We start from the raw sequence: 23,471 nt of genomic DNA, 5'->3' as shown, positions 1-23,471 counted from the left end.
AAAAATGCAATGTTAAATGTACAGACCCCACAACTGACAATCATAATAGCAAGGACATATATATATACTTTTAATTTGAAAAATTAAATCACTCAAAAGTGGCTCACCAAACACAATAAAAGTAGTATTTTTGAAATGTTACAACAATAACATTGATTTTTCAGTCACAAAAACAAATATTCTGATATTTAAATTAAAAAGTGAATCAATTACACGAAAAAGCTGATACCAGAACACCTTAAACATGACTGTATTTTGTGTTGTTTGGTAAACTAGCTTAAAGGAATCATACAGCTCTGTTTAGTCTGCAGGGGTACAGTTGCCCTTGTTATCGATGAAACAACAGGAACTCAAAATGATGAGCATTTTTAGCCATGAGAAGCACAACCTAGATGGGCCAGAGCTCAGCCAGCATGTGTAACAGCCATGGGGCCATACTGTTTGGTCTTTGCAGTATACATTCTGCTCTGAACTGAAGTGTACATACTCCAGCAGAGTCATAGATGGAAGAAGGTGCAGCTGTGGCACATCCATTCTTTACATCACACTCATACTGCCCTCAAGTGTTATAAAAGTGAATTAAATGAGAAATGCATTTGCAATAGAGGCGACAACTATGCACTATACAGCAATTTATTACAACAACCCTGGGGCAAATATTTAGTGTATGATATGATTAGAACTTATTGTGTGGTGATGTTTTATGATTAGTTTATTATCTTCAGTATCTACGTTTTAGAACCTCCACGATTATGAAAACAACACCATAATCCAAAACTGTGTCCTAAAATAAAAGCGTGTTTGTCTTTCTCTGCAGACAAGGTCATTTTAAATGATGAAAAAAAAAATCAATATTAAAATTGTGCTGCCGCATTCACTGTGTGAAAATATGTAAGGGTACAGTTGATAAACAGTTGGTTAAGCTGAGTTGAGTCAATGAGCCAGTTTACAGTAGTCTGGCCTGACGGAAGTGCGTTGCTGCGATTAGCTTCTGATTGGTCGGAACGAGCCACCCGGCGGAAGTCCCGCCTCCATGCTGCAGCTTTCACAGTCCACCCGGTTAAGGGAAACATCAACAAACAACAACAGGAACGGACCAGCCAGACCCTTCTTCTCTGGAGGAGGGTCTGGCAAGCGAGACAAGTTTACAGTGGCTTCACAGTTTGCACTTTATTGTGCTATTATTTCATTATCCTCATTATGGATAAGAGATAATTTTCTGCTCCAAAGGCCGATACCGATAACCGATAACATACCTGGAGACTAGTGAGGACCAAAGATATATCACGACTCACGACATCAATACTATAAACAAAACCAAAAACAGTTTTGACTCTTTAAATGAAAATATTCTATTAGCAAGCCTTTCAAACATTTGCTAAAAGATATCAAACAAAACTTTTTGATATCTCAAATGAACATCTATTTAAATGAGGTGCATTACTTATTGATATAAAAATAAAGGCCTCTAGAACTGATGCAAATATTTTGCATCAGGATTTAAAAAAATAAAGTGGAAAAAGTGCATTCCACAAGTAAAAAAAAAAAAAAAGTTTAAAGGATTTTTTCTTGGCTGGTTCCATACAAATTAATAATTTTTCATTAAAGTAAATGAGGTTCAGTTGTTTTTTATCTCAAGGAAGAGAGAGAGAGAGTTTGTGTGTGTGTGTGTGTGTGTGTGTGAGGGGGGGGGGGGGGGGTAATCCATCCACCTCACAGGTGTGGCATATCAAGATGCTGATTAGACAGCATGATTATTGCACAGGTGTGCCTTAGGCTGGCCACAATAAAAGGCCACTCTAAAATGTGCAGTTTTACAACACAGCACAATGCCACAGATGTCGCAAGTTTTGAGGGAGCGTGCAATTGGCATGCTGACTGCAGGACTGCAGAAACTGCAGAAAATCGAATGTTCATTTCTCTATCATAAGCCGTCCCCACAGGTGTTTCAGAGAATTTGGCAGTATCCATCCAGCCTCACAACCACAGACCACATGTAACCACACCAGTCCAGGACCTCCATATCCAGAATGAGCATGTTCACCTTCAAGATTGTCTGAGACCAGCCACCCGGACAGCTGCTGCAACAATTGGTTTGCATTAGCAAAGAATTTCTGCACAAACTGTCAGAAACCATCTCAGGGAAGCTAATCTGCATGCTCGTCATCCTCATTGGGGTCTCCACCTGACTGCAGTTCGTCGTCGTAACCAACTTGAGTGGGCAAATGCTCACATTCGATAGCGTCTGGCACTTTGGAGAAGTGTTCTCTTTTGAGCGGATGAATCACGGTTTTCACTGCACAGGGCAGATGGCAGACAGCGTGTATGGCGTCATGTGGGTGAGCGGTTTGCTGATGTAGACACTAGTTGGGTTTCCATCCACCTTTTCTTATGCGCATTTTGTGAAAATGCGCATAAATACTTGAATGGAAACGCCAGAAATTCGAATAAAGGCAGTAAATGCGCATAAAAGTTTATACGCTTGGAGGGGGTGGATTTGTCAGCGCATCGAATAAAGGAAATGCGAGTTTTTGTGATGGAAACAGATTATGCGAATTGAGGCAGAGTTTGTGAGTGAAGTGCTGCTGGACTTCACCCAGCGACGTTCAAACAAATGGAGAAAGACGCCCCGGTGTCCCAGCTCTCCTCTCTGCACCCCGCGACACAAACGCGCTCCGTAACCCATAATCTTTTGTTTATGACAGTTAAGACTACACAAACACACGCCGTAACATCGTTATGTAACTTATTGATTTTTCACCGGCTTCGTATGTAAACAGATGCACATGGAGGAGAGGAGCATAACCAAAACAGCGGAAAAGCGAGCAGACTGTCACAGTTCCCTACTGTCTTTCTGTGTAAATATCTCATGTTACAACATGAAAACCTGCAGCTTATATTCAAGTGCGGCCTATGTATTTTCTTTTAAAATGTAGCTGGTGCGGATTATAGGAGGTGCGTCTATAGTCCGGAAAGTACGTAAATTGTCCATGATGTTGAGTGTCAGCTGAGTGTCAACTGTTGGATACATTCACGCTCTCTTATGACGTAATCTCACGGTGCACTCCTCCTAATCGCAAAACACTAATGAATGGAAACGGGCATAAATTCGCTTTGCTTTTTGCGCATTTTCACAAAATCCGCTTTTAAATTCGATACGACTTGGATGGAAACCCAGCTACTGTGGATCGAGTGGCCGGTGGCGGTGGGGTTATGGTACGGCAGGCAACAAACACAGGTGCATTTTTGCTGGCATTTTGAATGCGATACCGTGACGAGATCCTGAGGCCCATTGTTTTGCCATTCACCCACGACCATCACCTCATGTTGCAGCATGATAATGCACGGCCCCATGGGAGCCAAAACAGTGTGTTGTGTTTATATTTTTGTTCAGTGTACACTATATCTTATGCTGCGTTCACATGGAGTCCAGCAGACGGTAAATGGCAAAAACCGCTGGACAGAAACGGTAAAAACAAACAAACGGTCCGAGGGCACGGCACAATGGCAAGACGTGTCACCATGTTGCTATGGCAACATCCACATACTCGTACTCATACATCACGTTCGGTTGAGGATACCGTCGCGACAGATAGCAAAAGTTAAAGAGGAACTAAGCAGGATTTCTCCTGTGGCTATGCTACATTTTTAGCTTAGTTAAAAAGCTTCGGAGTAATTGTGACTACATGACTTGTGACTTGTTACGAGTGAGAACGGAGGCTCTCTGTCTTCACCTGGCGTCTCACAGCTGAAAACCAACCTTGCAACATCAGTGTAGTTACTCAGTCGCTGCCCCGGTGTCCCAGCTCTCGTCTCTGCGTATCGCAACACAAACGCGCTCCGTAATCTGTAATCTTTTGTTCATGACGGTTAAGACTACACAAACATAAACGCTGTAACATTGTATATGTTATGTAACGTTATCCACCACTCCATTTATTGATTTTTCGCCAGCTTCATTGTAAACAAATGCACATGGGCGAAAGGAGCGTAACCAAAACTGCGGAAAAGTGAGTTGCATAGTACCCCGTTAAAATATATGAACTCGGGATGCCATTACCGCTTGCCGTCCACAGTATTTGTTGCTGGCCTCCCCCAAGTTTTACCATCATTCTCTCATCCACTAGAATGACATCCGGTCTACCGTCTGCCATCTGCTGGACTCCATGTGAACGCAGCATTATCGGGGCTATTCGTTATGATTCATTCATTCATTCATTTTCTATACCGCTTATCCTGCACTAGGGTCACGGGTGAGCTGGAGCCTATCTCAGCTGACTTTGGGCGAGAGGCGGGGTACACCCTGGACAGGTCGCCAGTCTATCGCAGGGCCGACATATATAGACAGACAACCATTCACACTCTCATTCACACCTATGGGCAATTTAGAGTCACCAATTAACCTAACCTGCATGTCTTTGGTCTGTGGGAGGAAGCCGGAGTACCCGGAGAGAACCCACGCATGCACGGGGAGAACATGCAAACTCCACACAGAAGGGCCCCAGCCGGCCGGCGGGTTCGAACCCAGAACCCTCTTGCTGTGAGGCGACAGTGCTAACCACTGCACCACCGTGCCGCCCATATTCGTTATGATATCAGACTTATTGGAATTACGTCATAATTTCCTGATATCGGTCCAATAATTATCAGACCGAAAATTATCATGCATCCCCAGTTGCAAGTGACATCTACACTACACTTTGCTTTCATCATTATTGGGGTATGTCGAGGACTTAACTGAGTTCACCTGTCCAAGGAACTCTCTATTGACCTCAGGGATGAAATAGTGGTACAGCATAGATCAGGAAAAGCTTGGTGTGTTCCCTGAAGCAACTTGCCAAGAAGGACCACGCTCTGGGAGAACCCAACGGTCACTCTAACAGAGACTCAGAGGCAGAGATGTACCTACTGAAGGGACAACCATCCCAGTGGCATTCCATCTAACAGGCCTTTTTGGCAGAATGGCTAAATAAAAGCCGCTTTGAACAAAAAGCATATGATGACCTGCTTGGAGACCATGGGAAACAAGATTATTTGGTCTGATGAGACAAATATCAAATCTTTTGGGCAGAGCTCCCAACCCTATGTCAGGGGGCAGCATCCCGCTATGGGAGTTCTCCTCAGTGGTAGGGACAGGGAGACTGGTTGAAACTGAGGGAAGAACGAATGCAGCCAAATACTGAGAGATCCTCAAAGAAAACCTGCTCCATAGTGGATGTGATTGGATCAGCTCTCAGCACCACAATGATCAAAGCTTTGGGACACGTCTCTGACTGTTGTTCTTCAGTGGCCCAGCCAAAGCACGGACTTAAACCCCACAGAACATTGATGGAAAGACCTTTAGATGGCAGTTCACCGACCCTCCCCATCCAGTCTGACAGAGCTGGAGAGGATCTACAGGGCCGAACAACGCCCCTTAGCCGTGGTATAATGAGCATATATACCACAGCCTGCCTGTCGTGATATATTGCTTAAGTATACTATGACATCTACCTGTACTTGCTTTTTACATGTTGTTTCAATCATTTTCTATTACTGTGATTGCATCATGGAGGGATGGCAAGGTCGGATTTGAAAAAGCTTTCTCTAACCTAGGTGAAATATTTTCAGCAGGTGAGATGCAAATGAAGATCTGTGATTTCATCTAAATGTCAGGCAAGGTAAGGAATCTGCCAGAAAAAAAAGCAATATTTCATCGGCAATGTCATCACTAAATAATAGTGGGTGTGAAATTATGTTTTGATGTACTGTGATTAAAAAGAGAAAGTATTTTATTCTAGGATTTAGTGATTTCACGAGTAGTAGGCTATTGAAAATACAACAGCATGTTTAACTTGGATTTGTTTCTGAAGACAAGTCTCTCTACTCCTGTATGTGCTACTACATGTAGGCTAGCAGTTATGTAACCATCACACTGTATGTCAGAGACGTTCTAATACCTGTATGTTCACCTGCTTCCACCCTTGAGTTTATCCTCACTGGTCAGTTTTCTGTCCCATTAATCATGCTACTGTCTCTGTAGTAGGGAAAATAGATCCTATTCTAACAATCCACTATAATTATTTGAATAAAAATTTGTCGATTCATGCATGTTAGGAATGAATTCATGCAAGTATGTGGGCAGACTTGTTACAGCACACAAAAATGTCCTAAAACTCTGTTGCAGCTAATTTGCACCTCCATGGTATACTCCACTTCACTTGGAGAGTGAAAATAAAGCAGAAGACAAGACTGAGTGAATCAGAGAGCTGCCCTTGTAGGTTTATCCATGTACAAAACATGCAAAAGATCATGTGGTATGGAGTTCACAAGTGTTTGATGTAGTTGTCTTGAAGTCGTTGGCAGGAGATGAAATTCATCTCCCATCAGGCTTTTCTGTCTTTGATGAACACAGAACTGTCACTAGCTTCCATTCCTTCCCACTGTCAGGACCCTGAAGGTAGGTAGCTCTCTGCTGTGTGACTCACTCTCTCAAACCTTGTTGTCTTCTTTAAGAAACAATCAAACTCACACTCCGTTGTAATCCTTTTGACAACACCAACATGGGGGCGCCCCAGTGGCTCACCTGGTACAACGTGTATGTAGCTAGGCTTAAAGGTGGATTTATGTTTACAACTGGATACATGTGTTTTAAATAACCTGTCACTGACCACATACTCCCACACCTCCTTTACATTGTGATGGAGATTCAACATCCAGCTAGAGGGCGCAAATGCACTGGTCCCGTATGGAACCCCACTTCTCCTTTGCTGCATCCAACTCACACTCAGTTCTCCTCCAATTTCCATCCAGCTGTACAGTAGTTGTCTGTCCCTATGCCCTGGCAAGGTAATGGGGCTATCACCACACTAGAATTTCAAACCCGATACCAGGAAAATACTCAATACTATGTACCATTTTCAATATCACATGGGGGAAAGTGACAAAAGAAAATTAAGAGACATTTTTTTTAATTTATGGTTCACAACCTCTGGAGGCTGAATTTGAAGACCATATGTCCAAAGATTGTCCTTATTATGAAGCCTCCTTCAAATGCAACTGAGAAATGCAGCCTTCATCTCCCAAATTTAAAGGATCCCCACAATGCATTTCAGTGGATTATTGCCCTCTGATGGCATTGGTGGAGAAAGTGTACATTAAAATAATTTTAATAACATTCTCTATTGCCATGTCCCTTGTGTTTCTTCTTAATGTTTTAATTCAAGTTGTTTGTAATTGCATTGGTCTAATCTGCGCAGAATTCCCTAATCAGCTGAATGAGCTGCAGCTGCTACGGTTGCTAGGCAATGGGAGCCACGCTTTGGGTAGGCCCAGAAACACAGCAGGAACTGCTGGACCGTCTTATTTTTATGCTCTATGGTGGAAAAAGTCTCCGCAGACCACAGAGACAAGGTCCTCTGAATTAAGACACAGTTAATTATTTAACCTTTCTCTGGTCATTTGCCTTGTATGCAATATACATCTAAACGGTACGCTTTTTCAGTTTTGCCTAAACTGGTTAGTCCCAACAGGTTTATGGGTGCAGGCAGCATTTTAATATAGCCTACAGCTGTAGTCTTTCTAAAGGGAAAAAAAGATGGTAATTTATTTAATGTAAAGATGAATAACATTAACTCCATAACATGACAGAACAATTAGATTATGCTAAATTATTGTCTACACACTGCTTGAATAATTCTGAGTGTATTTCCAAATGTTTCTAAATCTCATTTGAAACAAATCTAAAATGACAATAAATTAAATCATATTTGGTATATGAAATGGAGAACATGGCTTAGTATCAGGTCATTCTCCTCTCCTCTCTGTCCTCCCCCTGTGCTGCTGATGCAAGCCTGGGGTCTTGCAGGGCTGACATAGCAGCAGAGACATTCTGCAGACTAAATGCAAAATGTGCATGTTTAACTGATCTGCTGATATCAGCTCCTCTCAGAAACAATAGGACCTGATTAAAACATAAAACCAAAATTTTTTAAAAAAATCTTAATTTCCCTGACAGACACAGCCAGTCATCAGAAGCGAAAAGAGGGGCCAGCTGGAAATACTGTAACTTCCATAATTGGCCACCAGCTGGTGGTGAGCAAAATCCTTAAACTAAGTTAGCCTAATTTACTACAGAAAAGCTGGATGGAGATCGGACAGACCTACCTGGAGCCTAATTGTGAGTTGGTTGTAATGCAGTAACGGTGATGTGGAGGTCTGATTCATTCAAGTCATCTATTCTAGTGGATGCACTGTTAAATGTCCATCTCCACATGAAGGATCCATTGGAAGTTCGTAGTCTACTCTTTCACAACTAACGTTACAGGTAGCCATATGCTAACCAGCTCATGTCAGCCACGCAGGAAAACACAGAAACTTTTTTTAATTATTATTATTGGAGCCCAGCTGTCAAACGCTGGCTTTATATCTAAGCACTCCCTCTGACTGCACTTAAAATGATGTTTCCTTACCAGTGGTGCTCAGCGTGATTCTCCGGTGAAGACAGCCGACAGGTGCCTGTGCACGTTGTTTTCATGGGCGTCGCCGCCGCTGCTCCACCTTGCCAACTTCCACTTGCACAAAAAATCCCCAGTGGCTATTCGTTGTATTGCAACATAAGAAATAGTTCGCGGCCCGAGAAGCGTTTTGCCATATTGTAAATCTTTAAATCAACGGACTTAACGTAAATTAAGCCCAAGAAAATCTATTTCCCCTCGGTAACCTCACAGCTGTTTATGCGAAACTACTTAAGTGTCCGTGTTGTCCCGGAAACAAGAATCGTTGCTAAGTTACTAACTCTGTGCCCTAACGGCCTACGCAGACTTTTTTTTTTTTTTTTAATTATTTTTCATGTCAGTTATGTCAGCTCTTGTTCTCCAACGTAACTGTTTTTAATGGATAAATTAGCTGCTCAGTGAGTGGATTCATTGATATGACACGTTGATTTTTCATATCCGCCCCACTTTTTAATTTTCAACAATTTTAAGCAGCCTCTCACCCTGACTAAAGTTCGCCACCTGTTCATCGTTCAGCAACCACGGCCTGACGTCTCCTCATAGCCTGCGTGTGTGTTCACTGTATAGTGAGGCAAAAACAGTCGATTCATCTTTTTGATTTATTTTTTTCTTTTTAGTGTCAAATAGGCTATCTGGGTCATTATTAGGCTAAATGAGAGTAGCCTACCCGCAATTCTACATTGTTATGGAAATATTGTGAGTGAACCGTCATAACAGAGTCACACCTGCACGTTGTTTTGGTCTGAGTTCAAACTATAGGCTACATTCAGTATGGACGATACAGTGTACAGTGTGAAGTGGTCATACACTGACGGCACATGGCTGCACATGGCTGCACATGGCTGAGCTTGAGCTTGGCAGAAAAAAGGAGATTCACTTTTTCATGTTTTTTTAATTTATTTTACTTACACAATAGGCTATATATTGGACAAGTTTATAATAATAGTTCATATAATCCTGACCGTAGCATAATTGTGATGAACACTAGACAGGAGTTTCGAGGCAAACCTCCCAGCACTGTTAGCTTAAATAAGTAAAAGAGGAAAAGGTCAGCTTCACTTATTTCAAACAATAATTGCTTAAAGTTGTGTAGCTTTACTTGAAGTTCAACTTTTGAAGAAAAAAATCAGATCCAATGTTGACATAATTCCATCAGAGCTGTGTTGTAACACTGTGTTCACTAAAGTAAAGCAAAAAGTTAACTAACCGTAGAGACAGGTTTGTTGCTTCCTGCTTGTGATCCCATTCCACTAGCCCAGTTGAGTCACTTAATGATAAATTTAAAGCATTATACCCTAGCGAATCTTGGGAAATTGAATTTTTTGCTTCTTGTGATTGTTTAGCAAAGGTCACATCTCACTTGAAATAGGCTTTACCCTTTCTCAGAGGAAGGAATACAAAACGTCCCCATGTATTGTTCTAACAGCAGCAAACCCATTAATAACAGTGTTCAGGTAATGAAACTAAACTTTGTTCAACACAGTGGTCAACATGTCTGCTTCTTTTTGTCTTTGTGAAAACAGACATTATATAAAGTAATGGCAGCAATTAGGCAGTTCATATGCAACTGCAGCCATGGCTGTTAAGACGTTGTTTGCTCTTGTTTCCTTGTTTCTTGTAACCTGGCTGTGACACCTGTCCACACAACCGGTTACCCTGACAACTTGAATTTAAAGGTTTCAGATATACTTATTTGACTTTCTGTATCTACATAGATGAATAATATTATTAAAAAAGATGGTGGTGGAAATACCAATTTTCTGACATATGAAGCTCTTGACCCTCATTTCACTGATGATGGATGTGAATGGCTTGTAATTAAGAGCTCCTACATCACTCTTGACTGGTCTCAATTAGCCTCTGTAATGTTCACAATAGAATAAATTCATAAAGCTATGCTAATACTTTGATTAACTCAACTTTTTCTCTCTCAGTTATTAGAAAGAAAAGTGCCCTAAATTGAGTTAACTCTGAGACTCTCCTTGAGGGGGCTTTGCATGATCTCTTTCAAAATCTTTCACTGGCAGTAGCAAGACCTATGCAACGAAAAAAAATTAACACTGGATTTGCACTAATGGTGTTCACAATAGTGTAAACTCACACTGCCTTCTGACCTTTCATATCACAACAATAGGCTAACTGTTTTTATTTTTTGTTTTGCAGGGAATATGCTTTGTTGGCCATGTAACTCTATGCTGTTACAGTCAGTGACCACTAGATGGCAGATCAGTTCCACGTGTGACAGTCAGGTGACAGTCCTGCCAAGACAAAGCTGCACTTCACCATCTTGCTCCACACATATTAAGACAACCAGATCATGTTCAGACACAAAATATTTTATTTGAAGCACTTAATTCTGACCAATGAACATTATCCAACAGCTTATTTGTTAGCCCACTCCAATGCAATGAACAGGAAGCCTTAGCGTTGCATCACTTTACCGTCCAGAACAGCAGCAGATCCAAAACTACCAAATCCTTACAAAAGAAATTCACAAAAATACAGATGCCAGCCAGCCAGCCAAAATATCAAAACCACGTCTAGTTTGTCCGAGTCACACTGACTGCATGGAGACACTTCTACAAATATTATCAAAAGCAATGTGTTCCAAGAATATATCAGCATTAGCTTCCATACAAAACTCCCACTGTATTATTGCAGCTGCAAACATCTACTGTGAAATGTCAAACAAGAAAATTTAGAGCAGAATTGGCATTAATGTGCACTGATGCAAAAAGAACATGGTTAATTAGTGTCATAAAACTTCTTTGAGGAGGCAGTGAAGGCCATGACCTGGCCGTGTTGAAATGAAGCACAGTGGTCTGATTTGATCCATGGCTTTAAAGGGAAGGCCCTCACCAGGACAGTGTCCTGGTAACAGGTCAGCCGGCTGGCTCTGTGATTCACATCTGAAGCACAGATTAGAGAAGATTCCCTGTGTAATCTGAGTGACTGGGTTTCCTAAACCTTCCAGAAAACGCCTGTTAGCAGCAAACATGATGTCCTCTTTGAAAACTACTGCTTTACCTTTTTGACTTGACTGTGTGCTTTTAAGAACTTAATCTTAACTAACCTTAATCCAGTATACGAAAATACAATATGCAAGTTTGATAGGTTTATTATAGCCTGACAGCATGCATCTTTGGCAAATGTGCTTAATGTAGGAACTGTTATACTTTTGAGTAGGCACAATAATCAAAATAGCATATTCTGAATCTGAAAATAAATGTATTGTAGTGTTGAAGAATAGTCCCCTGAATTATGTTTAGGTACCATGTGCTCCACAGATGCTTTGCAAGGAGGAGTATTTGTGTTGTTTCAAAGACGGATACAGTAGTGTGTGTTTTTTACTGATCGTAATGTGACAATATTTCACAGGATTAATGAAAAGTGATGCAGGTCAGGCTTTGGGAAGTATTGTACTCCTTCTAGTCAAATTCCTCTCATGGTAAGTACCAGACGGCACAGCATCACAGCAGACCCAACTGTATATTCTGTTTCATTTGCATAGAACCTGTGTTGCATCGTTCATAAAGCGCACTGAAACTGCTTCCATACATGTTTTTTTTTCTCTACAATTCTCAACAAAACACTTGTTTTTGTTACCAAAGTCACCAGTAAACTAGTTAATATGCTCTAATAATATCTACCCTAACTACAAAATTGCACCAAACAAAACTGAACACAGGAAATACACAAAATTATCTACAGTCACTTTCATCATGTCATTCTACAGTCAGTTACAAATATGGTTGCATTCATTCTACTAAAAAAAAATTGTTTTTAAGGCTTAACCCTGTAGACGCATTAAATTGCCATGCAAATACACACATTCGATTGCAAGCAGGCAATGAGACACTGAGATAGAAAGCTGACATTGATTGAAGAGTGTACACAAGGTCTTCTGCTTATTCCAGTTTTACTATGACATATGCACTGTGTTATTCTGGATCACACACACGCACCCACACAACACACTATGTAACCTTTTCAGGCTTTTCAGGCAAAGTGAGAACAAAGGGGAAAAGAATGCCTTTGGCCTCCAGAGGTGCCCTGAGCGTCTCTTCAACAAAGTAGGCATTTTCCTCCTCCACTACAAACTGGAGAGTCTGGGCTTTGTTCACACAGTAGATGCAGTTCCCAATAACGGCACACCTGAAGGGTAAATGACTTCCAAGCCTCTGCGATGCACAATCGTGCCACATTTTCACTATGGTGTTGTACTTGAACACGTTAATGCCCTGCTCGCGGTTGACGTCGAAGCGGTAGATGAAGCTTTTGAAAGCCACCATGTCGGTGGACTTCTTCCTGCTGTTGTTGTAGGGACACTCCTGCCACTCGTCCCTCTTGGGATCGTACTTGAGAAGGCGGTAGAAGAGAGAACCGCCTGAAACGTAAAGTTCTCCGCTGCAGGTGGTGGCTTCATGGGCCACCGCAAAGGCTCCCTTGGGCAAGGGGGCTGTCGTGGTCCAGCGGTCCATGCGAGGGTCATATTTTTCTACTGTAAACAAACACTCCCCTCCAATGGCGTACAGGTAGCCATCCATAGACACAAGCTTTAGCTGGGCACGAGCCTGGTTCAGAGGTCTGATCTCAGCCCATCGGTTGGTTATGGGGTTGTAACAGAAGACTTTGTCTGAAACTTTCCCCTTGTCCCCGTAGCCCTTAATCCCCCCTGCCACAAACAGGTAATTGTACATGGTGCAGATCCCGCACCCTTTAGTGTTTATGTCCTCGGGCATCGCTGTCAAAGGTCTCCAGTCATTCGCTGTTTCGTTAAAGTAGCAAATCATATGGCTCTCCTCTAAGGACCCCACGGACAGGGGGCTCTGCGGTCGGCTACCGCAGCGGCTTGGCGGTCGGCTTCCAACTCTGTCAAACACATCATTGATCTCTGCCACCATCAGAGTCTTCCTCCCATCCATTCTCTTCTTCAGGATCAGATCCCTCTCAGATCCAGTCAGACGGCCGTACACAGCGGGGTCTTTGAGGATCTGGAGGAAATTGTCACTCATGAAGCCGTAGGCCGTCTCCTTCAGCTCGCTCAGTCGTTGCTTTTTGGCGATGGTCAGTATCTCGTAGCAGTTCCCTGCACTGATCTGTTCAGACATGGAGTCCATGGCGGCCTGAACAGCACAGGGGATCTGAAGGATTTTAGCCCCCGTGATGACGTCCACGACATTGTCTTTTCCGACATTCATCTGGGAAGTGTAAACATAGTCAATCAACGTGGACAACGTCTTGTAGCTCACCCCCTTCACTTTCAGGATGTCTCGTGACAGCCGCGCTTTGAAGTAGTCACTCTTCTCTGCCAGGACAGACTTGTGCGCGCTGATGGTCTGCCCGCCAACTTCGATGACTAAATCAGGCTCTTTTTTAGCCTGTGTATTTTCAGCTTCCTGGCTGAGGTTTGATGCTAGGACCGACCGATCAGTTTCCTGTTTGGCTTGGCTGAACAAGCGTACAGAGGAATCTGCACCGTAAGACACTTTAGCTCTGGCGCCGTTGTGGATTTCACTGCTTGTACAATTTTGTTGCATGGCAGCGATATGATTGGACACAGTGGAGTCAGTATGAAGAGGGAGGTCTAGCACTCCCTTATCGTTTGAGAGGTGAAACTTATCACCCCTTGAGATGTACGAGCCGTTACCTTTTTGATGATCAACATGGTTATTCTCCACCAGTCTTCCGTCCAACAGGTATTCCTTCTCAAACACTGAGGGAGGGTTGCAATCCTTGTCATCCTGCAGGAATCCCTGAACATAACCTGAACATAAATTCCCGTCTTTGTCGGGAGGCGTGACGAGATCAGGGTTCACGGCATGGAGGATGACATCAGCCTCCACAGTGATGGCCCCTCCGCCCTGCCTGCGGCCCTCATTCATGTTGACGTGCTCAGTGGAGATGGGTGACAGCGTCTTCGCCGATCATGCTGAGTGGACAGAAAAACTTATGACAGTTCTCCTCTCTCTTCGCCTACAGGGGGAAGAAAAACATGGAGAGAATTTAACCAACACTGAACAGAATTGGGAGAAAGACTCTTGAGGCTGCAAAGACTTCTTTATTCTCTAAGGGGCGCCATTTCTCTGGTAGAACAGCCTGGAAACTATGAAATTTGCAGGAAAATATACTTTGTGCTGCCCATGGCCAACTGTGATGTGTAATACATTTCTGTATTAATGAGCCATTAGTTGAGTCAAAACATTAACATTGACAATTTATGTCAAACATCTTTATCTTACCAATGAAATCCAAGTAATGCCAACATGAAGCTTCCTGAGGCTGTAAAAAGCACGACCTAACCCACTGCAACCATCACCCAGCCTATCCGTTATTTGTGATAATCTTGAGATATTCCAAACGCATGCGCACTAGCTGTTGCGCTGATCGGGGGGAATTAATCTCTAATATGACGGGCAAAGGGCATTTGTAATTGCATCGAAAACTCCTGATCACCGCATTCACCCATGTCCTCTCAAACGATGAGGAATCAGCTGATTCGGTCGATTCATAAAGGTAAATGAGGTCACTAGCTGCAACTGTACATCGGAATCTCCACAGAGCAGATTTGTGTCCATTTAATGTGACCTACCTGCGTTTCCTCGCTCGGCACCAGCAGTCTCCCCCTCTGCCAGTCCCCTCCACAAAGATCTGTTACGTAAAAGGCGGCTGCAGTCCCGATGAAGCGGCCGGGCTGCGCTCCACTGGATGACTTTACTTCACCGACGGTTTCCCAGACCCGTTTATCCCAGCCATCCGCTCACCGCTTTATCCTGCCACTCTCTGGGACTCTGTTGCTGCTTTTCATTCGCTCCAGCGAGGCAGCCTCCCCGGGCAGCGCGGCGGAGGCGCGGCAGGGGGACGATCAAACAGTCATTTCAGGTCGCAGCACCTCCTTCAGATCAGCAGTCGCCAAGTAATTTCCTCCGGGTTGGAAGCTGGAGGAGAGCTGCTGCTGCTGCTGCTGCTGCTGCTGCTGCTGCAGCATCCAGCGTCCTCTCCTGCAGGAAACCAGAGCTGCCCTGTGCGTGGCCGGTGGAGGTACAGGTTCTCTGCTTCTAGGACTGGGATTCTTCTTCTTTTTCTTTCTTTCCTCTCTCTTTTTTTTAAACAGACGACTACAGTGAGGCGGTTATTATTGATGTAAACCACGCCCCCTTCAGTCGGTATTAACCCTACTCGCAACAGCACGAGGCTCCATCTGTTGTGCTCGCGCTGTACGGACGCATCCAAGAGATGCGACATTCCTTTACGCATCATCCCTATCCCGGGTACCACGATAGATGGGTGAGGGGTGGGGGGTCAGAGATGGGGAAACATGGGAAATCCCTTCTTCCATACACACAAATAGCAACCCCAACCAGAAACTCAATTTATCATAAAAGTGTGACCTGTAATTTAATATAACCCATGTAATAGGCTATATCATGAATATTATCTAATATTCATAATATAGCCTATAAAGATTAAATGAAATACACTCCATTACCTTCATAGGAATTTTGTATTGCAGTAACACTTACAAAATCAATAAATGCTCATTCACCTTTACCACAATATAGACTTCCATACTTCAGGTCAGCTTGACTCTGTGCTCTGCAAACATGAGTCATAGGTTCCTTTTCGGGATGACCCTGAACTATCTGTTCAATAGAGATACGGTGTGAACCAATCAGGATGAAGCAAGAGGTACATCTCTGTAGTGAAAGTCATCATGTGATTTGTATGGAAAAGTAACCTTATTAGTAGGAATGTCTGTACACCTGTGTCAGTCTGGTGACAGAAGCATCATACAGCACCCTCAACATGTGAAGAGGCACATCGTGACAGGGCAGCAGCTGCAGTAGCAGTGGTTTTCATCCCTGGTCTGACTGTGTAACCTCCCCTCTCTGTGGAGACCACGCGTCTTAACTACTGGCCTTCAAACACAAATAGAGTGGAGCCACTGCTAGGGCATCGCACAACTATCAGCCCCGTGAGATTAGGCAGCATTCAACTGGGAGGTTTTAATGTCAGATATTCAGAGAACAAAGACTCGCTGAGGAGTGATACACACGCACAAAATGAGGATCTCCATGGAAACCACAGGGTCGGTGGGAAAACAAAAGATTTCCAGTCCCAGAATTGTCTTGATATGCGAGCAACGGCAACAACCCCAGTGAGACAAACTGAGAACTGGGTTACTTACTCAGGCCGAGACTGAGGCGTCGCCATGTTCTACTCCTCTTGTTAATAAATACAAGGCAGTGTTTAGTTACACAAGTTCAACATTATCTCAGCTTCACATCAATATATTAGACTCTACCAAAAAAAGAAAAGAAAAACAGATCAGATTATGTTTAAATCATCCTAGAATGCTGTGGATTGCAGCATGGGAAAAACTCCAATCTCCAGTCATCTTGTCTGTTTTTGTTAGAACTGACAGTATAGTGAAACATGGTTGTGCAACAGTGGACGTGGGCGTCACAAGAGAGAAACTGTCTTGACCCTCTCTGTTCGGCAGTGGGAGAAATGAGCAGTGAAATCCAGGAAGAGCTGTATCAGGCTCAGTTCCTGCGGCCCCTCAGGCACATTGCTAGTCCCTGCATGTACTGATGGCTGCACACAGTTGGAGTGGAGCAGAAGTACAAGGTTCCAAGTCAAGAAAAATAACACACTGACACCATTTCCTCCACCTTTTATCTCTCAATACTGCTACTTGTTTTGAATAAGATAAAAATCGTTATTGTGTTTGGCTTTCAACTTTCCCCAAACTTGCAGGAAAGCTCCCACACTGTTGACATGACACTCTGGATTGGGAGATCTCACAGAATCACATGCATGAAATACACAAATGTGCTCAATAAAACAATGTTTATGTATTTGTTAATATACATAAAAGACGTACAGACAAAGTGTGACAAATGTATAAAGCTTTTTGTCTTTTAAATATTATGTGAGAAACAAAGATGCATTAGGGGGAACAAAAAGAAAAGAAAAGAAAAAAACTTGTGGTGATAGCAACTCTGTCTTCCCTTTATGAATAGAAACCTGGCCAGCCAGGGATTCTCCTCAAGCCTTCTCAAACTAATTCAGTCATTGATATTTCACCCTTTTATCCCTTTGCTCTGTTAACAGAATAGTCGGAGCACTGCACAAGCTGGTCCATTAGTAAAATGATCCGATTCCATATAAACACTTTCACTGACCCCAAAAACTCCTACGCATGTAATCCTGAGTTGTCATACTTCATATTTACAACTCTGGCCTTTGCAGACGATCTAAAACCTAATCCTAATCTTACAAGAAAACATTTATGTAACAGTTTCAAAGCCCCATCGTTACCTTACACGCCTTTCAAACAGGACAATGTCATTTCTTTTCAACACTGATTTAAATACTGCAGTCCTATACAGTCCACTGGTATGGCACAAACACTGGAGTAATGCAATGTATTAACCATCTTACACAACAACCATCAACTGTGAAATTAAAGACCTTTCAGTGTTTCCAAATTAATACATCCGTAATGAGTACAGTATATCCTCTGACTGGTCTGTTGGCACCAAGCATCATGATTGAGTGGTTTTATCGATCCTTTGTTCTTTTATGGTAGAAGACATCATTAGAAGCTTTGTGGAAATAATGCATGATGCAGTTCAGCTTTAAATAACATATTTAGTTGTTTTGTGTCATGTAACATCAGCTCTCCTCATGCGAGTTGTGTGCAGCACTTCGGTTTTCACCTGAAAAAAAGATAGAAAATAAAAATAAAATCCAACTGTTATGCAATCAAATCTTCACATTGTACCTGATAGAAATGAAGGTTACTAACCTATCAAGGTGTTTTTGGTGTCACATGTTAAGTAAGGGGATCTGCCAGATCATGATCGTGGAGGTGGTGTCGTCGTGGCGGGACTGTTTGGTCTTTTTGTTCACCTTGCGATGACCCAGACCTCCGGACACCACGAGCAGAGAGCTGACGTCCACCTTGCTTGAGCGGCGGCCCCTCTGGTGGTGGGCCGGGTCATGTAGCATGTCATAAAGGGCCCCGTCCTCGGGCCCGTGCTCCAAGGAGCCCTGGGACTGAGCTAGGGAGCCGCACGACGAGGAGGACACCGAGTCCTGGAGAGCCATGGTGGTGCAGCCCGCCTCTCCCAGCCACACCCCTCGTCCCTGAGGAGCAGCCAGGGCAGAATCTGAAGGCTGCTGGGCGCTCTCCGCCTCCTCCGTCTCTGTCGGCTGGGCCGAGGGGGGAGCGGTGGAGGGGAGGGGGCCTGAGGGCCGGTTGCACACTGCGGCAGCCACTGTGAGGAATCTGACCGGTCCGTTGTGAGCGTGTAAGGACACCATTCCCCGACCTGGCAACAAGGGCAGCCGCATCAGTATTTATCCTTCATATTCATTGTTGGTGTCACTAATGACCTGCAACTTTATCAAAGGTTTGATAACGAACACACAACCATGCAATACAATTCACTCTCACTATGAATAATGTTGGAACTTCTCCAGGGCCAGAACCATTGAACCTCTTTGTCTACTTCATCTCCTCTTGAGGATATATGTCAGTACGTATCTGGAGGAGGACAGTGGAGGAGAGGCGAAGGAGAGTTTGGTGTCGGCCGTGGTGCTTAGTGGTTCACGTCTTTTCTCAGACGTTTATATCGCAACAATGGTAGCCATTTTATTAACGGATGACAGATCCTGATATTATTGGCTGATGAATTGTGGGCAACGTGAATGTGATGCATAATTTGCGCGCCTACATTATCCAACGCGAAAAAAAACTACCCCACTTTCACCCCAAATTTACTCAAAAATAGATTTTTGCACAATGTTTGGGCTACATCGTCTGATTAGAATGTCTCTGGTTACACTCATTTTAAGACCTATAGTGGGATCAAATTCATTTTTCTTTTCTGAACACCTTTAATGTATATAAGTTAGAGTTATGAGTGGTGACACGTGCTATGCTGCTGCTATTTTTGTTTTGTTTTGTTCTGTATGTTTGATTGTCTTCTTTCTTTTTTCTTAATTTTTTGAGGAGGAAGGAAGTAGAGGGGGAAGAAGGGAAAGGAGAAGAAGAAGGAAGGGAAAGGATAGGAAGAAGAAAGGGAAATCAAAGCAAGCAGTTTCTCTCTTTTCACTCTTTTGTGACTGCTTATTTCTTTTATTAATAAATAACAAATTGTACGTTTTTAATTTTTTCTAAATTAACTTGAGTTGTAACAGGGTAGGCGTAATAAGCTATGCTTCAGCCTATGCCTTTTCGGTCCAAATGTCTATTATAAATTTTATTTTTCTGTTTACTTATTGTTTACTCTGATCAATGTTATTTTATTTTATTTGTTTTTCTCTCTGGTTTGTTACTTCTCTTTTAATGGCATGTATTGACCGAAATAAACGAAATGAAACGAAACGAATGTTTTGCCTGGTAAAATAAAAGTTAAATAAATAAATAAAAAATAAAAAGATCATGGAAAGGCTGTATGTACATGTTTCAGCTACCAATGCAAAAATGTGAACAATTGCTCATTTCTGTTGTCTGAATATGTTTGGGTTCAAACTAAAGGTCTGGGGAAGTGTAATAGGCTGTGTCTGATTAAAGTAAAGATTAGTTTGGAGGCCAGTATGTAATTTTATTTGAAGATGGGATGGAGTGATGTGTCAATGTTACCTGTGACCTTGGGGATCCCCTGCAGTCTGGGGACAGAGAGGGCCACAGTCACTCCCAGGTTGGTCCCTACCAGTAGCAGACCATGACAGACCAGCAGACTGCTCACTGACACTCTCTGGTTCCCTGTGGAGAAACACAAAAGCAGAGCATGTATTTAATCTTACAGATATCTTTCTGAAGTAAATCCACTGATAGTTTGTTAAAATATGGAGAGAAACAGTCATTTTTTCTACAGAGACATCCTCCAACACTGGCTGATTTGAAGTACCAGGCGTGTACGGTGCACATGCACACTTGTGTCTCCTAGAAAATAGAAAAGTGCATCGTTAATGGGCCACTTCACCAGGCTGATACAGCGTGGTGCGTGGGAGGGAGGGAGGGCGGGTTGTATCTGTTTTAGTGAGTAGGGGCATTTCTGCAGCGATGATGTTCAACGGTTATTTGTCTCCAGGGCAACGTAAAGAGGAGCCTGAATAAAAGCTGTTCTTTGCAAGCGTCTGAACACAGAAAAAAAAGCACCATTATAGTCCGCTTTGAGTCAAACAAACAAACACAAAAGTGTTATGTAACAGAATGCTGTAATGCTGTAATTAAGCAAGGAGCTTTGCCTCTTTTGAAAACGCTTGTGGCAGCTACAAAAGGACAATCTGATCTGACCTTTTATTTTCCTTCCTGGTCAGAGAAATCACTGTAAGGCCACTTTGGACTATAAAAGCTGCTATTGTTAAGTTAACAGCACCTTTCAGTGAGGGTGGCAATAAAGTGGGGCTTGCTGACAGTCTGTGTTAGGTGACTTATTATGTGGAATTTGGCTTTCGTGTCGGACCATCCCCTCACGGGGGCTCTGCAGGGAATAAACTCTGGAAGAAGTGGTATCTAGACATTTTTATCATCATCTTTTATGATTGTAATAAGAATCTGGGGTTTGGTGAAAACAGTCTTCTCAGTCCTACTATGTGGGAGGCGAGACTGTCATGAGTCATTACTGCTGTAACAGCTTGACTTGAATTTCCTCCCTCAAAGTAATCCTCTTGGGCTTTAAGGAAAAATTACTGCCAGTCTCTCTCCCTGACCCCCCTTCACTAGAGCTGACCCTTTGCATGGGGCGCACACACGCCTTACTGCCACACTTCCACACTTCCAGGAATCCTGCCAGATAGGCAGGCAGGTACAGTGGAAGACAAGGCTCTGCATCGTACCCACATGTGCTTCTAATGAGGGCCCAGAGAGAGCAGAAACACACGGACTGCTGGTCGGAGACCTTGCTCAACTTCCTCCTTTCATAATATTTGGAGTTCCCCACCCAGAGGGTGAACTAAAATAAACCCAAAGTGAGCGTCAACATGGCCCAGCTCTGGCCCTGATCCTATACCAGAGCACCACTTTGATCTGCACTTAGTCCTGACAACCACCAGCAGGGGGGAGGGGCAAATCCCAAACATTACAATAATACACTCTATCAGCCATCCAATCAGTCAGATCAGCACAACATGAAATGTCATGGTTTCAGTCTTCTATCCCTGATTCTGCATGACTCCTACGTCTTAAGATAATGATAAGATAAGATAATGGAAGTGTTCTGGGCTCTATACTCACATTTTATCTCTAATCCTACATGTTATAAGTTCAGAGTCAAGTTTAGAGTGCTGCAACTCTATGAATGACATTGAGAGGAGTCGACTTCCCCACTATCAGCATGTCAACAGCAGTAGCATGTCAACAAACTCATAGTGATGATGCAACTATGCTAATGTTTTGATTAGATTATAATAGATTGGAATAAACTATATTGTCTCAAATGAAATTCGTTTTGGGCTAAAAGTTTCCAATAGAGCTGCACAAATATCCAAAGCAAGACAAACTGTTTGATAGCACAGCACAACAATCAACACAAACAGTCACAACAATGAATAAGCACAATCATGATTGTGGATATTATATGATATATACGTATATATTGCAGGTAAAATGTTCACCATGTGCAGGATCAGAGGTTAAAAGTAAATACAATGAATTCTGAGAAAATGCATCTGTACAAAATTTTATGGAAAACCAGCAAATAGTTTTCAAGACACGACTGAATAGCAAAATGTGAACCTCATCGGAGAATCAGGCCAAAGTCAGTATGATTCATCCTCTGGCGACCATGCACGTCTGTGTAAAACTTAATAGAAATCTTTCCAGTAATTGTGGAAATATTTTTGGTCTGGAGCAAAGTGGCCGGCCATGCTGTTAACGAAGCTATATCTAAATACCACGAGCTTTTCCTGACATTTTCAGACAAGTTTTGACTGGAGCTACTTCACAGTGCAGCTACAGTCCTTCCCCCTGTTGAGTCAGTGTGCGGATCCCTAAGGTGTTCATTCAGGAATAAGTGTGTTATTCATGTTGGGAGGTGTGCAACAACAGTGGCCTACAAACAAAGAAAAGCTGGAGGTGTTATTTACTGACCCCCCCCTGATGTTTGTCTCCCATTAGACCATGCATGGCTGCCTATTTAGGTCACAGAGCAGCAGACAAAGGCAGACACAGCAGCCAGGCAGTCGGCCACCATCCTCTGAGACATCAGCACCGCACAAGTCTGCTTTGATGGAGGTCCACTGCCTTTTCAAGTGCTTATGTAGAACTTTTTAAGATATTCCATCTTTTATTTCATTTATTTACACTTAAAACATGGATTTGCCTCCACTTTTCCTTTAATATGAGTATTTTATTTTACAGCTTCTGTTCTTGGCATGATGTAGATTCTTTGTCATGCTTTACTTTGGAGAAGAAATTCGTCCCACAGGATGAATATAAAATAAAATACATCCCTAGTCCAATCAGAAGATCCAGTTCTGAGAATATAAAGGGAGCAATCCATTTTAACTGCAGGGATAATCATCCAATCAGCTACTGATATGACAAAATTACTCTAAAATATGAACTGCACAGGATTCTTTAATAAGCACCGGCTATGAGTTACAGTGGTAATGATGGCTATTACAGTATATTAACCCACTGTGTGTTCAGTGCTTGGAAAAGCAATGCCTGTCTCCAGAGAGGGAAGTTAGCACAATTGCTCCAACATGCTTGAACATGAGAAGAAAAACTGCACCTAGATCACCACCTGCATTTACTGTAACACTGCACCATTCACAGAGGTATTCACACTGAAGACAACGCCCCATGTTCTCTTCTCTGGTCATATTGTTCACTGGGTCAGTCCTGAGCCTGATAGTGTTCTGCAGACAAGCCAACACTGCTTTCAGATCTGTGATGTAATATGTGACTTCCTGTTATTTCTTTCCCATTTACTGATAATATCCCTGTCTTGTGCC

At 42.8% G+C, this 23,471-nt stretch overlaps 2 protein-coding genes across 3 annotated transcripts in view; both read right to left on the bottom strand.

Annotated features, from left to right (window-relative positions):
* Positions 1-10,815: 10,815 nt before the first annotated feature.
* kbtbd11 (kelch repeat and BTB (POZ) domain containing 11) lies at positions 10,816-15,574 on the bottom strand. The gene is made up of 2 exons (XM_085767003.1): positions 15,088-15,574; positions 10,816-14,471 (listed from the first exon to the last, which is right to left on the bottom strand). Exon 2 carries the CDS (start codon positions 14,378-14,380, stop codon positions 12,473-12,475), a length of 1,908 nt encoding a protein of 635 aa, XP_085623129.1. The 5' UTR covers positions 14,381-14,471; positions 15,088-15,574; the 3' UTR covers positions 10,816-12,472.
* Positions 15,575-17,331: 1,757 nt separating this feature from the next.
* arhgef10 (Rho guanine nucleotide exchange factor (GEF) 10) overlaps positions 17,332-23,471 on the bottom strand; it is a 54,812-nt gene continuing 48,672 nt past the window's right edge. For both annotated transcript variants that reach the window (XM_085768403.1, XM_085768402.1), the window contains 3 exons: positions 20,152-20,274; positions 18,310-18,835; positions 17,332-18,220 (listed from right to left, as the gene is read on the bottom strand). In XM_085768403.1, coding sequence (XP_085624529.1) covers positions 18,330-18,835; positions 20,152-20,274 — 629 coding nt within the window. In that variant the 3' untranslated portion in view covers positions 17,332-18,220; positions 18,310-18,329. The remainder of the gene's footprint in view (positions 18,221-18,309; positions 18,836-20,151; positions 20,275-23,471) is intronic.

Source organism: Trachurus japonicus, chromosome 22 (assembly GCF_045865225.1).
Source record: "Trachurus japonicus isolate A0001 chromosome 22, Traja_1.0".
Taxonomy (NCBI): Eukaryota; Metazoa; Chordata; class Actinopteri; order Carangiformes; family Carangidae; genus Trachurus; species Trachurus japonicus.
This window is presented reverse-complemented; position numbering and strand designations above follow the sequence as displayed.